At 45.9% G+C, this 22787-nt stretch overlaps 2 protein-coding genes across 5 annotated transcripts in view; both read left to right on the forward strand.

Annotated features, from left to right (window-relative positions):
• Positions 1-3106, forward strand: part of FBXO16 (F-box protein 16) — a 35832-nt gene extending 32726 nt beyond the window's left edge. For all 3 annotated transcript variants that reach the window (XM_063330731.1, XM_063330732.1, XM_063330733.1), the window contains one exon: positions 1415-3106. In XM_063330731.1, coding sequence (XP_063186801.1) covers positions 1415-1607 — 193 coding nt within the window. In that variant the 3' untranslated portion in view covers positions 1608-3106. The remainder of the gene's footprint in view (positions 1-1414) is intronic.
• Positions 3107-10739: 7633 nt separating this feature from the next.
• Positions 10740-22787, forward strand: part of ELP3 (elongator acetyltransferase complex subunit 3) — a 100017-nt gene continuing 87969 nt past the window's right edge. For both annotated transcript variants that reach the window (XM_063330734.1, XM_063330735.1), the window contains exons 1-7: positions 10740-10855; positions 12308-12407; positions 13184-13322; positions 14592-14662; positions 17010-17073; positions 18933-19001; positions 20882-21036. In XM_063330734.1, the coding sequence (XP_063186804.1) occupies positions 10837-10855; positions 12308-12407; positions 13184-13322; positions 14592-14662; positions 17010-17073; positions 18933-19001; positions 20882-21036 (617 nt within the window). In that variant the 5' untranslated portion in view covers positions 10740-10836. The remainder of the gene's footprint in view (positions 10856-12307; positions 12408-13183; positions 13323-14591; positions 14663-17009; positions 17074-18932; positions 19002-20881; positions 21037-22787) is intronic.

Consider the following 22787-nt stretch of genomic DNA (forward strand, 5'->3'; position numbering starts at 1 on the left):
ACACCGAGTTCAGCACCGGGAGCGAGAGACCTGCCGTCCTCATCTCGGCTCCGATGCCCTTTTCCTTTGGAGCCTTGAGAGGCTCATCCTCTCTGCTTACATCTTCCTGACCCCGAAGTGAGATCATGGTGGTGACCTGCTGCGGGGGGACGCTCCGACACCACGAGCATGGGCACTGGAATACAGCAGTAGAGATCAGTGCCTTCATTTACGACCACAAGGCTTGATCTGTGTTCTATCTATCTAAAGAGCAGAGAATCAGAGAATCATTTAGGTTGGAAAAGACCTTTACAATCATCCAGCCCAACCATAAACCTAACATTGCCAAGTCCGCCAAGATGACCAGTTCGTTCCCTGTAATAATATTTTGAATTAAATTTTCTCTCTTGACCGGTTAGTGGAGTGTTTTTAAACCGATGGCGGTTTGCCTCAATTTGCTATTTGAAATAATGTCGGATTTGTCTTTATGGTTCTTGGTCTGCAGCTGGTCTGGGACGAGTCAATACGAGATACGTGCTGGTGCTGGCTGGTTTTGGGGACGTGCGTGTTAGGTGGTGTGGCTCTGTTTCTTTATGGGATAAATGTTGCTTTTAAAGTCTGTTTCCACCCTTTATATTCATGATTTTGTATTTATACTGCGCTTTTTAACATGCCTTCCTGGAGCCCAGAGCCACTGGTGATGGAGCTGGGAGAGGCACGCGGAGAGCACGCAGTTCCTGCTTTAAATTCACTTATTCCGTATTGCAGAGTTTGAATGTGGGAGGGGAATGAACACCTTCGGAGCAAACGTGTTAATGAACCTGCCTGAGTTCTTAAAACCAACTTCCTCATAGGATGGATTTTACTCCTGGTGTTGCAAAAATGTGACAACTGGCCGTATTCCAGTTTGCTTCATTTAATGTTCATGCTCTGGAATATTCCTGTTCTGACAGTTCATTGTATTGACTTTAATAATAGCTGCAGATAAGTGTTTAAATTTATATACATATACAAGAAGAAGTATTTGGCTATAAAAACAATGAATAAATAACTTGGTGGAGGGGTAGTCCTCTAGCCTTGTTTATGTTACAAGTTACGTGGACTTCACTGAAAACTCTCAAATTGGTTTAGTTAAACATGCCTTTCCGTGAATTCCCCTACGCTGATGTAACATGCTTTGTGGATTTAGCTTAAATCAGTAAGTCTCGAGCTAAGTGCTATAAAGTTATCATAACTTAAAAAATAGCAAGTTACCACCCTCCTCTGAGCCATGGTATCTGATTGTGCGCTCTTGGTCTACCCCAGGTGCAAGATAAAATGTATTATCTTAAACCATGTTCTTTTCAGGTGGCAATATCATAAGGGATTTCTTTTTCTCAACCCCAGGGAACCAGCTCCGCAGCCCTTGCTAATACTATTCTGCTCTGCTCCGCAGGAGAAAGAAAGGAGGAGGGGAGAGCCCAGACCTTAGCTGGCAGGCAGCTGCGAAAAGAAAGACAGCGAGTCGTGGATCTAATAAGCTCCAGAAGACAAAATCACCGGCAAGTATCACCCGCTCGAAATTACAGCAACTGGGGCCCGGTGCCAGGTACACACAGGAACGTTTTAGCTCAGAGCTTTTTCCTTAACTGCGCATCCTGAGGGAGGTTCCCGGGCAGAAGGAGGGCACAAAGCCCCCCATGTCTGGCTGCTCTGGGGGCAACCCCTCATTGCAGCCTAGAGACGGTCCCTCTGCCGTCGGTGGGAAAAGGACATGGACTGTCTGTGTGCAGGCAGCGACCTTGTTATCCGCTCCTCCCTCACGCCGCTTCCTGCCCACTATCCCGACAGCCCCTTTCCACACTTTACAAAGCACCGGATCAATTCTCCTGTGACGCTTGCGTCTCTTCCCAAAGCTTCATTTCTGGGCTCGCAACTTTTTGATCATTGCAGTTTGATGTTAGTTTATTCTCCGTTCGTTGCGCTGAGCCGGGGCAAGCAGCCCCAAGGTCTTAATACTGAGGATTCATTGTGCTCGTGGCGGGTAAAATAGGGCATCCTCACATGAAAGGAGTCTAGGGAAGTCAGGCTTCCAGAAAGCATCACGGGTCTAAGCTTTTGTAGATACAGCAATAAATAACTGCCAGAAGAAGGACGTGCTCACAAGCGTATCGGGGGGTTTTGCAGACCTGGAAGCGTGTTTCCTAAGCGATGAAAGCCAGGGAACTCATGTGAGTTGAGCTAAAGATGGTTTACATAAAAGAGAGGCATTGTCTCCCGAGATTGGGAGGCATTCTCCTGACCCAGATACAGCCTGTTTGCAAGGAAGTAGATTCAGCTGGTGTTAAAGAACAGAAAATATAATTAAAGTTCTTCAGCCTGTGTCTTACAATTTCCATTCTCCAATGGCTTCCTCTGCAGCCCTTAGATCAGAGCGCCCTTACACGGTTTCATTCCACCACAGCTTCCTGTTTCAAATTTGAAGCTGTTTTATTGTCAGTCCAGAAGTGAAAGAATCTTAGTCCAGGGTAAAAAAACGTTATGTGTTCTTTGAAGTTACTTAACCTGCCAACCCCGCATCAGGAAGGCACAAGCATCTAGTCTGACTCCCACCATGAAGTCCAAGCCCTCCTGCACGATGTCAGTGGGATTTGATTGCTACAAATTGCAGCAGTACAGGGTTGAACGGTGCGTATGTGTTTGTCACCTTCTGTTGGCTGCTCACAGTTTAGAAGGGACATTATTATTCCTGTAGCAAATAGTCACCAGAAAGCATTTAGCTGACACAAAATGCTCATAGACGGATGTCTGGGGGAGCACACAGAGTTAGCGGGTACTGAATTAATCATTGAATCACAGAATGGTTTGGGTTGGAAGAGACCTTAAAGATCAGCTAGTTCCAACCCCCGGCCCTGGGCAGGGACACCTCCCACCAGCCCAGGTTGCTCCAAGCCCCGGCCAACCTGGCCTTGAACCCCTCCAGGGATGGGGCAGCCACAGCTTCTCTGGGCAACCTGGGCCATGGGCTCACTGCCCTCATTGTGAAACATTTTTTCCTTAGATCTAGTCTAAATTTCCATTTTTTTAGTTTAAAACCGCTCCCCCTCGTCCCATGGCTCCCCTCCCTGCTCCAGAGTCCCTCCCCAGCTTTCCTGGAGCCCCTTGAGGGACTGGCAGGGGCTGGAAGGTCTCCGCGGAGCCTTCTCTTCTCCAGGCTGAACCCCCCCAGCTCTCTCAGCCCGTCCTCCCAGCAGAGGGGCTCCAGCCCTCCCAGCATCTCCGGGGCCTCCTCTGGCCCCGCTCCAACAGCTCCGTGTCTCTCCTGTGCCGAGGCCCCAGCGCTGGAGGCAGCACTGCAGGGGGGTCTCCCCCGAGCGCAGCAGAGGGGCAGAATCCCCCCCTCGCCCTGCTGCCCGCGCTGCTGGGGATGCAGCCCAGGCTGCGGGGGGGTTCTGGGCTGCCAGCGCACGGTGCCGGCTCCTGTGGAGCTTCTCACCCACCAGCACCCCCAAGTTCTTCTCCTCAGGGCTGCTCTCTGTCCATTCTCCATGTATTTGTGCTTGGGGTTGCCCTGACCCACCTGCAGGACCCTGCACTTGGCCTGGTTGAACTCCACGAGGTTGGCACGGGCTCATCTCGCCCCACAAAAAGCCCTGGAAAGAGTCTTCAAGCCGCTGCCTGCTGCCAAGGCCTGACAGGTCCTCCAGCCTCCCTTGGTCCCTCCGAGGCGGTTAGGACAGGACAGCCTAACCCAGGAGTCACCCCACGGGGTTGCACCTTGGTGACGTGAGCCCACAATGAGCTCCATGCCTTTGTGCTATGCAATTACGGCAGCGCTGGCTTCTATTTGTGTTAAAAACCTGTGGTAGTCTGTGTTGCTGCATCACTCTTTCCTAGACCTTTAAATTGACAATAAGCTTGTATTTCTCTTGAGTTTAGAGTTGTCCAAATTTCAGTAAAAGAGATGTGTTTCTTTATCTCTGATGTATAAACCTGCTGTTACGCTGGCCATTAATGACTACAACACTGCATGACAGTAAAGGTTAGGTTATGGTAGGCTGATGCACAGAAATAGAATATATATATAACTTGCTAGGAATAATCCAAAATTAATTTCCATTTATTATTAAGGTAGCATTGGGAAATCTTGTTGAAATGAAGACCATTTAATCAAGTCCAAATAAAGAGGCTTAATGCTCAAATCTTTTAGTAAATCCCTAGAAGAATAGACTCTGATGAAAGAGTAAGTGCCCCAAGCAAGCAAACATCGTGTCAAATTAAAATGAAGCTCTTAAATAGATCAATGGTCCAAGTGCAGAAAGTAGGTGAGAATAAAGTGTATTACAGCCAACAATGAAGACGTGAAAAGGGCTATTATTTGGAGCTCCAAGCTCAGGAGGCTGAACAAGGGCGCACCAAAATAGAAGAAACGCCTAATTAAGGTGATGACCCGAGTCCTGGATTTGCATCCAGTGACTCCACGTTTGCATGTGGTGAATCAGTTCTCCTCCTAGTAAACTTGTGAGGGTTTGGAGTTTATTAGCAATCGTGGAAACAGTGGCATAAAATGTAACCAGGCTCACACTTTAATTTAGAATAAATTAAAGTAAATTGGCTAAATTACAATAAATTGTCAATTACAATACATTAATTAGGTCTCTGAACGAAGGGCCGCATTCTTTGTTAGGAATGCACATGCAGCCCCCTTGCCTCTCCAGCGGGGAGGGAAGAACTGCTCTGCCTTTACCCAGGGAAACGCCTTACTTTAAGGACGTGTGTAATTTCAGTGCTACCCATCTCTTTCAGCACTTTGCTGGGTCAAGGCTTTAGGGCTTGTCCACACCACCTCGACGCTCACGTTGCCTTCAGCGGCCGCTCTCCCAGCGTTATCTAGAGAAAAGTGAAGAATGCAAGGGGTTCGGTGACTTCTCCAAGCTTTTGCCAGGCTGGGCGTGGAAAGCAGATCTCTGGATTTGGCCGCTGTATCATCCCTCCTGTTCACTCCGACACGGAGCTGCGCTGCCCTGCTGTCACTTCCGAGCTCTGGCCTCCCAGGTCCCTTTGCAGGGACATCAGTGCCCTTTATAAAGTCCTTGAGGGCTTCCAACGAGGAGTCTTCTACAGCAAAACAGGCAGCCTCATGCCCGAATGTCAAAATTCCCAGGTACTTTATCAGGAAGGTAAAACGTGATTGATGCTTTTCACAGCTTTGCAAATGACGGCAATGTCAGCAATCAGGGGCTGGTTTTGCCTCTCGGGCTGTCTGCGTCTTTCTGTTCCAGAGCCTGCTCCACCCTCACAGCTGTTCCTGAATTACTGACTTATTTTTAGTACTTACTAAATAACATCTTTTTGACAGGATCAGTCATTCTTGCCTCACTGCCTATATCCTAAGGTAATAAGACTGCTGTGTTTGAAGTCAGGAATAAATTCTCCCATGACATATTGACAGGGAATTGACATTTTGAGTACGGATCGCATTTATGTACCATGTGGGTATAACCCACGTGAAGATCCAGGGCTCTCGGCACTGAGACACAGTCCTGTCTGGTGTATATTTACATTCTGCAAACCTTATTTTGCATTTTATTTATTCATACAAGAAACCCTGTTGAACTTCACAGGACAATTCCTAAGAGTGAAAATAACTCAATATAATGTTTGAATATTCAAACTCAGCTTATATATGTCACCCTAATTTGAAAAGAATAGCCTGGCTTTAATAGTCTATGCCTGTCTGTCCCTGTGAGCTCTGAAACAGAACCGCCACCAACACAGGAGATGAAAAGCAAGGAACAGTCAGATGGTGCTGCAACTACTACTGCTTTTACGATATTGTGCTTTTCTCGCTAGGACAAAAAACCTGCAGCTGCTTTTCTCACACCATCTCTGTCACACGTCAAGTACTGCTGAGAACCCGAACCTCTTTCGGCCGTTGTATAATCACCGGCCTATCTTCAGGTTGATATTCGGCAGTTGCTGGCTCACTTATTTATAACCAGACAATTAGGCACGAAGCGCCATATATCTGCCGCTGCTGCCAGTTCAAATAATGGAAGGGGGAAACGGGCGGGCAGGAATTACAGAACAGCATTGACTTTTCTGCACAACCATTTTACTAGGGACACGAGTTTCACATAAGACTATCTGCCCACATTGCTTTTTAATGAGTTGCTGTGTAAGTGTTTGGGTTTGTTGATGTTTGTTCACTATTCTTACCAAATAATTTGTATCGGTCAAAAAAAAACACCAAAGCTGTTGGTCTGCAGAACCTTTGCATTTTGAATATTTGGGATCTTTCTCAAGCAACAAACAATTGCTATGTTGCCAAGATTATTTTTTTTTGTGCTTAATTTTTATCCTGTTTAGTAACGTTCATTGAACAGTATGCTATAATAAACTTCATCATTTACACTGCGAGACTTCAAACAGCAGGCAAGACTGCGATCAGCCGCAGCCATATGCACGGGGGAGACGTTGTGCATCAACGTGTGAATTGATGTGGAGAATCAATTAATGTGGGTTTGGCTTTACTACCATCAATTTCTAATCGGGTTCTTTTGTCCTTCAGGTAAACTTATACCAGAGCACAGATCACTGTAAAGAATGCAGGTCATGCTTGTATCATTTACGAATATAATTTATAGAATATATAGAACCGATAGAAATTCTCAATGGACTCCAGCGTTTGCAGTCCCTCTGAAGCTGTTGGGATGATATGATACTCACTGCCTTCTCTCCCTAGCTATCGCTTTCTGCAGATCTTGAGTCTCTTCCAAAACCACCAGTTCGTCCCAGCTGGGCCACTCACCAGTCAGTCGGGAACCTGCCCTCCAAAGCAGCAGCAAAGGCCCTGGCCCAGAGCTCCCAGTGGAACGCCGGGATACGACCAGCACCTGTTCAAGCTCCAGTGCCAAAACTGCAGACCGACATAACGCCTTGATGTAATTTCTACCAATTAAGTTATTAGAATAAAAACATATGTACTTACAACATACTTTACAATCATTTCTCAGGTTGCAAAACGGGTCAGAATCTGAAATGGAGAGAAAAGAGAGAGAGAGAGAGTCTCCACCAGCCGCCTCTGCCGCTGAGCTGCTGGCTGGCCTTAGGGAAGCCGTATCACCCTCTGCGCCCCGGGCTGCTGATCTGCAGAGGCAGATGGTTATTTCCCCACCTTTACAGTGCGCTTCCAGATACGCTGATAAGAAATGGCTAAACAAGTACAGAGGAAGGTTGTTATGCCTGCGCCCTTCCTTGTAGATGTGCATTTCCCTGCACAGCTTGGCATTTCCAGATCCTGCACAACACTCATTACCTACAGCCTTTGATTAAAGAACTGAAAATACCTTTTAAACCCCAGAGGCCAATGAATCAGCATCGCCGCATCTGAATTCCACCAGTACAAGCAAGATCAGAATGTGTGCCCTAGGCTACAGCCCTGCTCAGATGTGGGGAACAAACCCAAACACGCCAGCCGCCCTCTTACCCAAGCTTTACCATCCGTTTCTGCCCAAAACTCCACCTGCATTTACCCGGTGTTCCTTGCCGGGAGCAATGGCAGAGTTTGGTACTGTAGTGTGGCTTTGTAGCCAAAATGAAGGTTTCCTAATTATTGCTCTTCTGAGCTAAAGAAACAGAAACTTGGAAAAAGGAATATGTGTAACTGAAGTTGATGGGAGTTGCAGGTGGGATCACAGTTGGATAAAACTGAGGATTTTTGGAAAGATCCAACTTGTGCGGTGAGATGGAAGATGAGTGAAGGTGAGCTGTTGCCAGGGAAATAGGAGCATTCAGAGAGCGACATCTCAGTAGCAGTGTTGGGGTTATAATAGGTTAAAGGATGGTTACTGAAGAGCGTGGAGACCTTGCGGCAAAGGGAAAGCAGCTAATGATAGTGGCTAAAAGCAAGATAAAAAGTTGCTGTAATAGGTGGATGAAGCCGATAACGAATGGAGAACACAGCTCAGCTCACGTAATGAAGGGCTGAAGAGGCAGTAACACGGTGCGCAGGGTTGTGTTTAGGGGGGTGTGAATTAAGGGGAGGGAATCAGTATGGGAATCAGTTTGATATCAGTCGCCCTGACCCCGCTGGCATGCTCTTAGACTCTCAGATGCCTTACCGTGCGTCTAGCACGGGCATCCTACCTGTCCTGTGCTCTGTGCCATCCCCAACAACACACAAAGACATCCTCCAGATGGATGCTGTGGAGTATGTGCACCACCAAATAATTCAGGGGAAGAAATTGCTTTCATACCCCAGCCAGCCCAAAGCAGGGCACGGCTTGGCACACAGACAACCCCCGACTGCGTGGCTGCATCTCAAATCTCCCCTGCTCTACAGCAGCTGCTGCGATAGGTTTGAGAACAGTGATGGCAGAAGATGCATGTCTGGATAGACGCTTTGTAGCTGTTTGCACAGCCCGTATCCTGATCACAGCCACTCTCCAAACCACGGGTAAATTGTTGGTTGGCACAGGATGCTTGGGAGACCCCCGGGGAGGTAAAATCACAGGTAGAGACAGATCCAGACATTGCAGGGCACTCCCAGCACATCCTGTAGGAAGGAAACCGAGCTCCAAAAAGCCCTGAAGGCAGGAGAGAGGTAGCAACGGGAGCAGATGGTCTAAACCATGTTTGCAACCTCTTCCATCCTGGGATCTTGCTTTGTGTGGGCAGGACGCTGCCAAACCCACCCAGCGAGGTGGAGAAAGGCAGGATGGTCTCACACCACGTGCACACAGACCCTCACCCAAGCTGCCTGCCAGGCTGCGCGTGCTGACCTCAGGCACCAGAACAGGCTCCGGTTGCTTTATAAACCAACCCACGCAGCAGGAACAGCCAACCTTGGGCTCCTGCCACATGCCCTCCTCCCTCCCTGCAAACTCTGCTGACCCTTCAGTCCCCAGGCGCGCACCGCTCGTGAGTGTGATGCCAAAAGTCTTCATGTCACCCTTAGATCAGGAGGTTTTCAAAGAAAGGTTTTTACCAGCTCACAAATCACAAGAACAGGTCACTTGGTGATATCTCTCCATTTTTTTCTGTCATTTGGTGTTTGTTTTTTTCTCTTTCTGGTGGCCTGGTTTTCCTTTCTGCCTATTTTCTCCACCTCTGCAATCCTGTTTTCTTGTCCAGGCAGCCTCTCCCCTCTGCTCACTGCTAGGTTCACGTTACTCACAAAGAGATCCACCAGAATCTACTGGTCTACCAGGATGCCACCAGCAAGGAGACGTGGGAGCTGGCGGCACCAGCGAGGCTCTGGCTAACAGCCACAAACAAAAGCAGGTAGTTCCCCATGTGTCCTGGTTTGAGGTAAAACACAACCAATTTTCTGTTTTGTAATTTTACGTTTTGGCTGGGCCTCTTCTAACTGACTAAACTCTGAAATTAACAGTTCAGAAACTGTTCACTCTCAGAGTGATAAGACCTGATTATACCACTGAATGGTATGCAGACAGGCTCTTGCTTATACTTATTGCTATAACAACCAAGGTCAGCTAACTTCGCTGTTTGCCCCGTTAGAGGGTTGGAGGCGGAAGAGCGTAGAGGGGTCCCACCTGCAGGGAGGAGCGAACAGGACAGGTGACCCAAAACTGACCAACAGGGTATTCCAGCCCATATGCATCATGCTCAATATAAAAGCTAAGGGATCAAAAGGTCAAGTCTCTTTCTTCAATGGCTGACATCCGATGAGGACCCTGTCTGTTTGCCTGCTTTCGGTCCCCATCCAAGCATTCATGACTCCAAATCTGGAACTCAGCTCCTGTCCGTCGCTGACTCCAGTCTGGGACCTTCCCTGTGCCTGCTGGTGATGTGATCGTCATCCTGGGAGCTGGATACGGTTTTGTATGTATTGTATACTTTTTTTTAATTGTTATTTATTATTTCCTTATTTATTATTATTTTCATTAAAGTAGTTTAGTTCTTTTTCCAAACTCGTAAATCTCTTTATCTCTTCCTCTCCTCTCTTTAGACACTGGGCAGGGAGGGCCATCTGTTGTTCTGATCGGCCAACCCGGCCAAAACCACAACATTGATAGCAGAGGATGGTGCAGCGAGCGAGATGTAATTCAGCCATGAACTCCCTGCCAGGAGAGGCTGTAGATGTCACTGGAGATTCATGGAAGGATCTTGAGCCTATTTTATAGGACCACAGAAGAATTAGGGCCGGAAGGGACGCCAGAAAGTCTCTGGTCCAACCTCCTGCACTAAGCAGGGTCAACTCTGGGATCAGCACAGGTTGCTCAGGGCTTTATCCATCTGGGTGTTCAAATCCTCCAAAGAAGATGTCACAACTGCTTTGGGCAACTCACTCGGACGCTTAGCAGGCCTGGTGATGGAAAAAGTTCCTCCTTACACCCAGTTTGAACCGCTCTCCTTAAAACTTACACCCATTACCTCCCGTCCTCCCACCACACACCACTGCGAAGACATAACCTCCTTGGAGGTACTGGGGGCTGCTGTCAGGGCCCCCTAAAGCCCTTCCTCTGCCAGCTGAACCAGCCCTTTCCCTCAGCCTCCCCACAGGGAGCCGCTCAACGCCCCCGTCCCCTTCCACCGCCCCCCAGCTCCCGCTTCGTGCTCCCCAGGATCCCGCAGCTCTCCCAGCACCTCCCGGGGAGGGACTTTTAGCCTTTTGTGAGGAAAATCCACCTTGTTTTCCCCTCCTCGTGTCGATGCTTTGCTACCACCTAGCGCTGAAGGGGCGCAGGGCCCGAAGGCCGGCGGCGGGAGGGGTGGGTCCTGAGGGGAAGGTGGTGCTTTACGGCAGCGCAGCTGGAGGTGCGGCGCTTTCACGACGGCGAGGCGCGGTGTTACTTCACGGCAGGAGGCGCCGGCCTGGCCCGTGAGGGGAGAGGCCGAGGGGCTGCCGCCAGCATGAAGCAGAAGAGGAAAGGTATTGGGGTGTGGGGGGATCGCACTGCGCGGGGGATGGCGGCAGGGTGGGCCCTGCCCCTCTCCCAGGCGCTGGGGGCAGCGCGGCAGGGCTTTGCCGCCTTCCCCGGCCTTGTGTGTATGTAAGGCGGGGGGCGAGGAGGCACACTTTACCCTGTGTTTGGGTATGGCGGGGGGGGTCTGTGGGGACGGGGCTTCTCCTCCTGCTTCCCCCGGCGCTGTGGGGGTGGGAGCTGTGGGGTGGCAGGGCTTTACCACCTCCCCTGTCGCTGTGCCTGTGTGTGGAGTGGGAACGTGGGGCAAGACCTTGCTCTCCCCTCTCCGTGTTCATTCGGAGGCGGGTGAAGGTCCAGCGCGGACCTTGCACCCCTCGGCACCCCTCCCTGAGCCACCCGTTTCCCCTCCCTGCTGTTGAATGGGGCGCTGTCACTGGGAGGCAGAGTCTTTGCACCCATGTGGGTGCTCAGGAGTTTGCCTTGCTCCTGACTGTCAGACACAGAGGGAGCTGGGGACAGGGCAGTCCGGGTGTTGCTGGGCTGTTCCCTCACGGCAAAAGGTTAAAAAAAAAAAAAACAAACGGGGAAAGGATATGGAGCAGCAAAGATGATACAGAGCAGCACGGGGCTAGCAGCGGCCTGGTCTGGCCCACAAAACTACTTTCAGAGAGAGACCGTATGGGAGCGTCGCTGCGGTGCTTATGGGTGTAAATGCTGCCGGATTTCAGCACAGCTGGCAGGAACAAAAACTTGTTGGGAGCGGTTGTGCATCTGGCTGCGTCCCTGCTGGTGGGTTTTCTGTCAAGTTTGGCGCATGTATTTTACTGTCCCAACACTTGCTGGTGTAGACAGAGCTGCACGAGGTGAAATAAATGGCCGTTGTTGTTACGAAGTGTCATGAATCTCTTAATAGCAATGCCCTTCTTCTCCCAAGGCTGATATGGAAGAAATGTAAGGAACGTGTATAGTCTATACAGTGCGGACCCTTGTTGCAGCATGGGGTGGGTCTGTGAGGTGCAATGGAGAAGCTTTAAGGCACTGATACGCTGCCCGATGCAGCGTACCCTCTCTGTAATGGAGGGGACTTCACAGAGCTGCCCTCTTCATTTGGCTTGCCCCACCATCCTCAGAACGCGTTCTTTTCCTTGCCACGTGTACAGGTAGCATCAGACTAGTCTCCTAATTGTCTTTAACTTCCAATGACTTTATATTTCTAGCTGTTGTGCAGATTCATCTGATATAAGAAGGTGGAGTTTGTCCTAGAAGTAAAAGAAAACCAGTGATGTCATTTGTGTGGGAAATGCTGCAAATCAAGAGTGATACACAGTGGCAAAATTCCCTCTGTAGGCTACAATTGTAGGAAATACTAAAAATGAACTGCAGAGCAGATGCACCTTGGTTGTCACAAGCTGTTAGAAAGCACTGGCTATACACGTGGTTTATTGTTCTCGTTTCAGGAGACCTCAGCCATGCAGAGCTGATGATGATGACGATAGCTGACATCATAAAGCAATTAATTGAGGCTCATGAGCAGGGGAAAGATGTGAATCTGAACAAGTAAGTCACAAGTCACTCTAGGATGACGCTGAAGACCTGGTCCACCAGTGATGAACGTGTCCTGTACAATCTCTTACGTGCAGGCTTTATTTTAAAATGTTTTATTTTCGCAGGCTATTGTAATTTCTCTTACCGTTATCTGATTAAAAAATACCACCAGGATTTGTAAATTGTGTGGTGATTTGAAATCATGCCTTGGTACTTCGTTGGCAACACTCAGAGTACAAAATGGGTCGTCTTAGTGAAAAACTTGTAAGAAACTTGTCATTGCCTTTTTGTGTTTCTACCTGTGTTCATCTTTCAGTGGTCCCGAAGTCAGTTCCATCAGGGAAGAGAAAGATTAATTTAGGGATAAAGTTTAAATTAAATTTTCTTAGCAATGTCTTAGAAGTGAAGAAAGTGTGTGTATGAGGGGTTAATTGCATGGAAGGCTTATGAAAATAATTAAATCGCTGAAAACTGATAAGCCAGAGTCTGTGGGCAGCTTTCACTATGTTTTGATAAAACCATATTTAGAAGAAAAATATACGGAAACTGAAAGCATTGGCAGTTGTTGCATATCAGCTGTTTTTGGAATTTATTTCCTGTATCTTAATATTCAGTGCAGTTGTTGCAAGGAATTACTGTATGTTTATTTAACAATTTACCTGGAAAGGCAAACTGGGAGAATCTACCTCAATCTCCATGTACCCCAACAGTGACACAATAGCACTGTTGTTTAATTTGGGTGTGCAAGTCAGAATGGAGTTGTTAATTTGAGATATTTCTGTTTTCAGGCTGAAAACCAAGACGTCGGCGAAGTATGGACTTTCAGCGCAGCCACGTTTGGTCGACGTCATCGCTGCTGTTCCACCACAGTACCGCAAGGTGCTGGTACCCAAGCTGAAGGCCAAGCCTATAAGAACTGCGAGCGGGGTAAGCACATACATTGTCCTTTCCATCCACCACCATCCTTCCCCGCTCTCATCGATAAATTGTGTTTAATTGTTTTCAAAGACCGGGATATTGACTGTCCAGAAGCTTTAATATAGATGCGCTGGCTGCACTGCCAGCTTCCAGGTTGCCTTTCCTGTGATGTTGTGCCCACAGGGCTATTGCTTTTGAAGCATTTGGGAGAAGAGAAAGAGGAGATCTGGAGATTTTGTTTCAGAGCAGCATGTCTTGCTTTTTAGTCGCTGTAGAGACAGTGCAGCTTAATCTGCGGGCCCTCGCAGTGAACAAAGGTAAAATGTTAGCATTGAACCTGTTTCTTGGAAAGGTAGTTCAGGCTGAAAGCAGGAATAGAGGTACAGCTAACATTCAGCTGTGTGTTTTAAAGCTTCCCTACCAAAATCTCAGGAAGGGTTCAATTTTTATAGCTAAAAAAAAAAAAAGCCACAAAGAAAACCGAAAAAACAAAAAAAGTCAAACAAACCCACAAAAAACCCCACCCCTAAAAAACCCTTCATTTCTTTAATTTTTTCTTTCTGCCTGTAGACTATTTCATTTAAACTCTTACTGCAGCCAGGGTTTCTGAAAACTGGAAATGAGTTATTCCAAATTGGATCCCCCAAATTAGCAGACACTAGAAAATCTTAGTGTGTCTGTCTCTTCTCCCCTCTGGTCCTTTTTAAAAGAGAAGATAGCATCTTACACTGTGCTTGCATTTAGTGTGTGAAAAGCTGTCGGAGATCTCAGTCTGGGGAAAAAATGGCTTTGCTCAGTTAGGGGGAGGGGGGAAGCTATTTTTATTGTCTTTGGCTTCTATCTTTTTGTTTCTCTTCATCTTTCCCTGATTTTCATCTTCCAGATGGTGTTTGGTATGCCTGGTGGCACACGCTTACCCTTGCACTGGTTTAGATGGATGTTAACTGGTCCTAGTAAATACCTGAATGTCAGTCTGCATCTTTTCAGCGGGGTGGTTAATCAGATTTGGTATAAGACACCTGGCTCTTCATAACATGCTGCCAATTTATTCTGGATTGTGAAGATACTAAACAACAGGATTCCTATTTCTTGATATATTTGTTATCTCCTTCAAGAGTTAAGGCACAGATACTCTAGGTGGCGGACTAAGCGGAAAACATTTTTAAATAGTCTCTCGCAGATGCACATGTATACATAGCCTTCCAAGATGCACTTTATTTTAGTAACTTGAGAAGCAATTGCTGTAATTTTTCTCCTCTGTATCTTTGCTTCTTACAGATTGCCGTCGTGGCTGTGATGTGTAAACCACACAGGTGTCCACATATTAACTTTACAGGCAACATATGTGTGTAAGTATGACAGCTTACATGACCTAAGAGGACTGTTTTCCAGTATTTCCGTATAAATCTAGTATTGCAGTAGCATCGTACTGGGGACAGGCTTCCTTTCCGCACAAGCGCAAAGTTACAGATTGCTGGTACCTGCACGTTACATTTAAAAAAAAAAAAACTACTTGTTTTCAGTTTTTCTTCAAGGAGGATGCCTTTTTTGTTTTTGTTTTTGTTTTTTTCTGTGGGCCAAAGCCTGCTTACCTTTAGTAGATATATGCTTTTGTGAATGTAGTAACCGGGAGAGTATATTAATGATAAACGTAAGCTATGTTATTACTGTATTAGGGTGTGCAGGTGTGTTGCGCATACGACTGGGTACCTAAGCAGATTGGAGAAGACTATTACAGAAAAGAAACAGGGTTCAATCTGAAAAGTTTGAAAACTGCTGAAGTGAGACCCACCTGGGGAGGTGCAGGTGGCGTCTGCACAGGCTCGCTCGGTGTGACCGTCTGGCTCTGCCCGGCTCTGGAAGCAAATGGGAGCGCAGATGGAGGGGAAGGCCTCCAGCTGCCAAAAGCTTGTGGCATTAAGGGAATAGCTTCTGAGTTTTATTTGAATTGAGAAACCCAATCAGGCTTTACCTTGAAGTATATTACCTCTGTTGGATTTAAGAGTCTGTGCACCTGAAATCTCATCTGTATTTTTTCCCAACCGTGTCAGTTCATGTATTTCAAGACATAGCTTCTCTTTCCTGCCATGTCACCCCTGAAACATCAGTGTGTTTCACTACCAGCTGCCTAGCAGAGAGCGTTCTTGTTTTCGCATGAGCAGCTATTCTCTTTGAGTCGTTCCAGGTAATTACGTATATGAAATGTCTTCAATTGGATCGCACAACTTTTACCAGCAAATTAATTTGGCCGCGGTAATTTGGTAATTAATTTTCTAATGGTGACAGATGACTTGGGTTGAGTTTGCAGCGCAGGCAGTGAAGAAACTAATCAATTATACTGTGAACCGAATGTGTCTGATTTGATAGAGATGGCATTCTCTTTGTGTGTTTGAGATCTGCACCGTGAGTAACGATACGCTGGCTGCTCTGTTACCTCGTCTGTTGGAGGTGCTCGGCACCTGCAGCTGACGCCGAAGGGGTTGTCAACCCTCCTGTCTCAGGTCATCTTTGAGCACAGAATGGCTGTAGGTTGGTCATTAATCCCACAGGCCTCAAAAGAAAGCTAAGGACCCTTCAGAATAAATTTATATTCCTTTTAATTGCTACCTGCCGTGTACCACGTCTCTCCTGGCTAGCAGGCACGCTGTGAAGCTGCAAGTCTGTCTTGCTGGGTCACGAATAAGAGCCTCTAGATGTAGAAACTGTCATTTAATACTAAACTGCCACACAGTTATCTGGAGCGGAAGGACTGTATTTTTTTGAAATTGTCTTAGAATGCTGTATTCATTAAATAGCGTGTTCCTAAATTCAGAAAACAAATGTAAATGAGCGTTCTTACCATGAAGATATTGAAATTCTATAAATTTCTGGAAAAGAAATGTAGATTGTGTAACAGGATGATATCTCTATTTTATGTCTTTCCACGCCAGGCAAAAATCACACTTTACATCAAACAAGGCGATGTTTTTGAATATTTGAAATATTTAAATTTTTTATGGTTGTAAAGTTACTTTTTAAAATGTGATAATCTGTCTGTAATGACTGCTCCAAAACTATATGGCAGCTCCCTAAGATAACGCCGTGTTCCAGAAATACCTTCACAGTACGTTCTGCTTCTAGTAAGTCTTATCACGTTGTTTCACGTGGATGTAGTCATTTGGCAGGCCTGAACTGCTTTTTGACATCCCATTCTCATTAAAATTAGATGAAACAACTGTTCTGCACTGTATTGTGTTTGTAAACATACATAGGCTCAGTTCCTCTCAGTGTTACCGGATATCACAGAATCACTCTCTCCAGCACGTGTGTTTGGGTCTGTACCTGTTTTTACATCGAGTGATGCAGGAGCACGGGTATTTATTCACTCATCCCATGCTCTGAGCTAACCAGTTGTGAGCTGGCTTTAGTCTGGGGGCTGTATCGCGGCAAGAAGGTACCGTAGTGTTTGAGCTAATAAGGCCTTCCTTTTGTGGGTTCGTTTTTGCCTATAGGAGAGCTCCCAAGAGCAGTTGGCGTGTTGCCGTGGTCGGGCTGTCTCGAATTTGTGTTCCCCTGCGTTTCTGATGAGAGATGGGGTAGTTAGAGCAGTGTCTGCTCAGCCTGCACCCTCCTGTGTACCCGTACCTCAGGCAGACAGATTAAGTTGTTTCAATTGTATGAGTTTGATGCCTGTTTTCTGTCTTTTTTTGTTTGCAGATACTGCCCGGGTGGCCCCGATTCTGATTTTGAATATTCAACACAGTCTTACACTGGATATGAGGTATTATTTCGGTCTGCCATAACGCATTGCCTGCACTCTCTATAAACTTGGCTTAGGCTGCCAAGTATTTCTACAAATTCGCCTGTGTTGCAAGAATAAAAAACAAAACCAGACTTCATAAACTTCCAAGATCTAAAGCAGCTCAACTACAGGACTAGAAATTCTTCTCAGTTATTGTAGCAGTTGTTTCTTTCTCCTCACCTTGCTGCTGTTGTGCTGTTATATGCGTAATACGCTGTAGAGCAGGAGCGAGCATCGTGGCTGTACCCCATGACTTGCTGGTGGGGGAACAGCCGTTAATCGGAATCTCCGGCTGTGGAAAGCGATGAGGGAATAAGAGCAGTTGAAGGTGACATTGCTGTCTCCCATGGGACACTGCTGCGTGCACTTTATTGAAATGAATGCTAGCTGTGATTCCTACAGCAGCAGTTATCAATCTGCGTCAAAGTGTTCCCAACTAAACAGTCTCGCAGAAACATACAGTTTTACTTGAGGCTCAATGTGGGTTTAAGGGAAAGGAACAGAGAAAGCAGAGCCAGACTCCTCAGAGCTGCCCAGTGGAAGGATGAGAGGCAACAAAGATGAGCTGGAATGTGGAAAATCATGCCTCAGTGTAAGAAAAGAATATTTTAACATGTCAGTTGTCAAACACTTGAGTAGGGATCTAGAGAGGTTTTGGAATCTCTGTCGTTAAACGTAGTCAGACACTGACTGGACACAGCCCTGAGCGTCCTGCCCTAACTGGGCCTGTTTTCAGTCCTGTCCAGCCCGCAGGACCCAGTCAATTAACAAAGGTCAAGCTTTGGAAAAAAGCCCATTTTTCAGCTGTTAGTGCCTCTGAAATTACATCTATGCCCCGATATGTCTGTATCTGCGGTGATATCTTGCTAAATATATATATACAAGCAAAATGGCAGTATCCTCTTGTCTGCTGAAAGTTTGATAGCAAAGGATCTTGGTGTGACTAAATGATTGTGACTGGTTTTCACAGAACAACTCATGGCCATTGTAGGTAGCTATATAGATATAAAGTAGTAAAATACAAATGGGATTAGTTTGGTAAACGGTGATGCAGCCTCCTTTTAGTATGGATTTTGTCTGTTATTTGTTTTTCAGTGGCTTGAAACTTGTCCCATTAGTGCAAAGTAGGAAAATCCTCTATATGTTTATATTAGTTTATAATTCATGTTGTTTTGGATATGTTGTGTTCATTTGTTTCGTACTAACAGCATGTGGCGGTTACGCGTGATTTAAAGAGTCCTCATCCTTTAGAGCTTTTAATGTAACAGATATGAAACACCAGATGAATCCAGGATACACAAGATAACTTGAAAACCTTACCTTAGAGTATTGTTAATAGGCTTACATCAGCTAGTAATATAAAAAGTAAGTTATTAGGGATTTCAGTTGAAAGAATACGTTTAGATGAAAGAATATTTGACGTTTAAAATGAGTTCTAGAGGACACTGCTTGGATAACTGTTGTCCAAGTGAATTAAAACTGAAATGAACAGGACAGAAAAACTTGTATTTTGAAAAACATTTTGTTTGTGGGGTTTTTTTTACAGTGTTTTTTGAGACTCATGACAGAGATTCCTTATCCATCCTCCCATAATGCACTAAAACTTTCAAAAACTGTGTCATTTTCTTTATATCTTATTACCATCTACGGATAAAAAAGGAGCCAAATCCAAATTTACAATTGGATGGATTCTCTGGTTGTAAGTTTGAAGACTATAGGGTCTATTAGCATTTAAAGAATTTGAAGCATTTCAGTGCCAAAAGTTGTCTTTTGTTCTTTTTCACTGTGATTTTTTTAAAAAAAAAAGTTTACAAAATGGATCTCTCTGTGTTTTTTAGCCAACGTCCATGAGGGCCATTCGGGCTAGATATGACCCCTATCTCCAGACAAGACATAGAGTGGAACAGGTAAATTTTTACAGTGAAAGGGGAATGCATTGTGGTTGTGATGAAAATAATGATAATGCTTTTAATTCCCTGAACTGGTGAGCTGAAGGGGCTGAAAGCATTAAGTCCAGCGGGAGACCAGTCTCTAATGATACAACCTGAGAGACCTGGACAAGGCTGGAGAAATAGGATGGCAGGAACCTCTTGAAGTTCAACAAAGGGGAATGCCAAGTCCTGCTGCTGGGGAGGAACCACCCCAGGCGCCGGTACGTGCTGGGGGGTTGACCAGCTGGACAGCAGCTTGACAGAAAAAGATCTGGGCATCTTGGTGGACACCAAGTTGACCATGAGCAGCATTGTGGCCTTGAGGCAAAGAAGGCCAGCAGCCTCCTGGGCTGCATTTGGGGGAATGTTGCCAGCAGGTCAAGGAAGGGGATCCTTCCCTTGTGGCTGTCCCATCCCTGGAGGGGTTCAAGGCCAGGGTGGACGGGGCTTGGAGCAACCTGGGCTGGTGGGAGGTGTCCCTGCCCAGGGCAGGGGGTTGGAACTAGATGATCTTTAAGGTCCCTTCCAACCCAAACCATTCTGTGATTCTATTCCTCTGGCCTCAGCAGTGGTGAGGCCCCGTCTGGAGAGCTGTTCTGTGCTCCAGAAGAAGACAGACATGAACATCCTGGAGCAAGTCTATCAAAGGGCCACTAAGATGATGAAGGGACTGGAGCATCTCTGGAGATGCAGAGAGACCCAAGACTGCTTAGGCTGGGAAAGAGAAGTCTGGGGGAATGTTACCAGTGTGTATAAATACCTGCTGCGAGATGCTAGGAAGACGGAGACACTAACAAGGTGGAGCCAGGCTCTTCTCAGCAGTACCCAGTGACAGAACTGGCACAAACTGAAACATCAGAAATTCCATTTGAACATCAGGAAACAGTTTTTAATTGTGAGAGCGATCGAGCACTGGACCGGGCTACCCAGAGAGGTTTGCGCCATCTCCATCCTGTGAGATGCTCAAAGCCTGTCTGGACACAGCACCGAACAAACTGCTGCAGCCGATGCGGCTTTGAGAAGAGAGGTTGGACTAGGTGATCTCCAGAGGTCCCTTCTAGCCTCAGCGTTTCATGATTCTATTATTCTACATTAGCCTGACTTGATCCCTGTAGAAGAATTATTTTTAGACCTTTTAATTGTCTAACAGTCATATCTGTTAGATAAATGACAAGTTTTGAACCTCTCATGTCATCTGTTCTGAACAATAACCTGATTACTGATAGGAGACCCCATTATAACAAAATTGTACTGAACTTTTGTGGCAGCCGCTAGTTCTTGATAATTACTTCCATGGAGAATTTAGTACTGAAATAGCGTCTTTTCTACCAAAATGATTTTTTTGAGGTCTCCGCTGGAGAATTAGACCTGAAGAGTTTCTCAGTCCTGTTCTGCTCTGACTGGTTTCCTGTTCATATCCAAATCCATTGGAAAATTCTCCATGGATTCAGTGTAGTCCTTTTCTCCCCCAAGTTTTTAAGGAAAGTTAGTTAGATTGAAGCAAATGTGAGGAAACTTTTCCTACTGGCCGTATCTAAGCTAGCTTCAAACTGGAACCCGTGTAACTCCCGTCAGCAAGATGCTAGCCTCAAATAATTCTGCTTTGTCGAGAAAACCTGTTACGCTGGGCTCAATATCTGTCCTGTGTTCTTGTAGTAGAAAAATAATTTTTAGATTTTTTTTTGCGGGGGGGGGGGATTATAAGAAATGCATATGAAAGTATTAATGGTTTGTCATTCATAAAAGGGAAGACAACTAAAGAAGGAAATGCAGTGTAAGAATGTCAGGGGCTTTGGAGAAGTCTTTTAGATAAGTCCCTGATTGGTAATTTTCCCCTGGTACTTTTAATTTTACAGCTGAAGCAGTTGGGCCACAGCGTGGATAAAGTAGAGTTCATTGTGATGGGTGGAACGTTCATGGCCCTGCCTGAAGAGTACAGAGATTATTTCATCAGAAACCTTCACGATGCCTTATCAGGTCACACTTCCAACAACGTAGCAGAGGCCGTCAGGTAAGTGTCTTGGTTTTCTTTAATTTAATTATTTAGAAGTGGTCTTTAACTGATGTAAAACCAGAAAATACTGAAGATAAAAATTCAGACTTTTTTTTTCTTTTTTGAAAAGCAATGTTTATCCAAATATGTGTTTAGGCACAGAATATTTGTAGCTCAACTTGCAGCATAGCACCAGCAGAAGATAGAGCGGTGGTTTATCTATTTTCTCGTGTAGGAAATGCTAAGCTGCTTCTAATTTCTTGGCGTTCCATCTGGACTTCTACCTTTTATGCCTCATCACCTTGATTTGGAGTTGTGACGAATCCCATTGCCATGGGATTTATTTCCTTTGGCCGGGAAGGGGAGCTGATCCTGGCTTGGAGGGAGGCCAGACGTCAGCTCCTGTAGGGGATGACTCACCCCCGAGAGCGTCAGGGCTCAGGAGCTCCCGGCCCCTTCCAGCATCAAACACAGTTACCCTTGCAGTATTTCGGTGTGACAGGGAGATGCTCCTCGTCTCATTTTACAGTTGATGAACTGAAAATCGGAGGCTGATTTATTTGTGTGTGCTTTGGAACGTTAAATACATAACGTTTCAGTGCGTTTTGCAGTATAAAAGTGAGAAGAAAAATTTGAAGAGAGATTTGGCGTTTTGGAGCTGTTAAAACTAGGTGAGCATCCCTACGGACAGTTTTATTGTCATACCTTGTCATCGTTCAGTGCAGATGATTTTCCTTGGTACCATTATCATCTACTAAAGAAAGTGGTTTTAAAACTGAGTAGGACTAGCCCTTGCCTCGCTTCTTCGTATTTCAAAGCTGTAATTTCGTTTTGTTTTCCTCTGGAGGGCAGCAAACAGCTGGTTTTCTTTGGTTTTTGTTTGTTTTTTTTTTTTTTTCTTGTCATTCAAAGACCAGACAAAAAGTGCTATGCTGCTCTTTCCAAGTGGATTTTATCAAGGTAAAATCGCGAACAAGTTAGGAAAAAAAAAAAGTTGCTTTTCTTTTGCTCCAGTGCCCCGGTTGTGAGCGCAGAAGGACACAGCCCATTATGGAAGAAGGGTGGTGTTTGCAGGTTCATTGTTCCAATTAGTGCTGTGCTTGTGTGTACATCAGGTGGTTCAGGATGTTGTTATTCCATACTTTTTCTGCTGTAGGTGTCTAGCTAATTTTATTGGACCTAAAATTGCTCTTCCAGTAGCCTGTCCTTTGCTCTACAGATTGGGGAAACTTATTTATGACGCAGACCGTGTGGCCAAGTAATTTTAAGGGCATGCAAAACTGAAGTGACTCTGAAGTCGGTGTGCTGCCCTGCAAGCACGCACATCGAGCAATGTGACAAAACCTGCCCTAACAATTTGTGGGTTTTTTTTTCCGGCACATAAATAAAGGTTTATATTTTTAACATGAAATTCACGTGAAATGCTTAGTAAATGGAGGTATGTGGGAGTTATTCAAGTTGCACTTCCTAAATATTCTAGAGGTGAGAAAATTGGGATCAAGATGAATCAGACCTTTTGCTTTTTGTGCTGCTTGTGTTTAGCTGTTGAACTGTGTCACTGCAGTGCTGTTTTGAGATGGTCAATGACACTTGGAATAGATGTTCAAGGTTGAATTTATTTCTCTTTGTACATGCGGATTCAGCCCTTTCCCCTCACTACTTCCATCAACAGAGGCCGTGCTACGTGGGGAATACTGACGATATTTTACTTGGTTTATATCACGGGTACCGCTTTAGGCGGTAACCTGAGATCTGGGTTTTCCCCTTTT

Source organism: Chroicocephalus ridibundus, chromosome 3 (assembly GCF_963924245.1).
Source record: "Chroicocephalus ridibundus chromosome 3, bChrRid1.1, whole genome shotgun sequence".
In the NCBI taxonomy this organism is placed as follows: domain Eukaryota; kingdom Metazoa; phylum Chordata; class Aves; order Charadriiformes; family Laridae; genus Chroicocephalus; species Chroicocephalus ridibundus.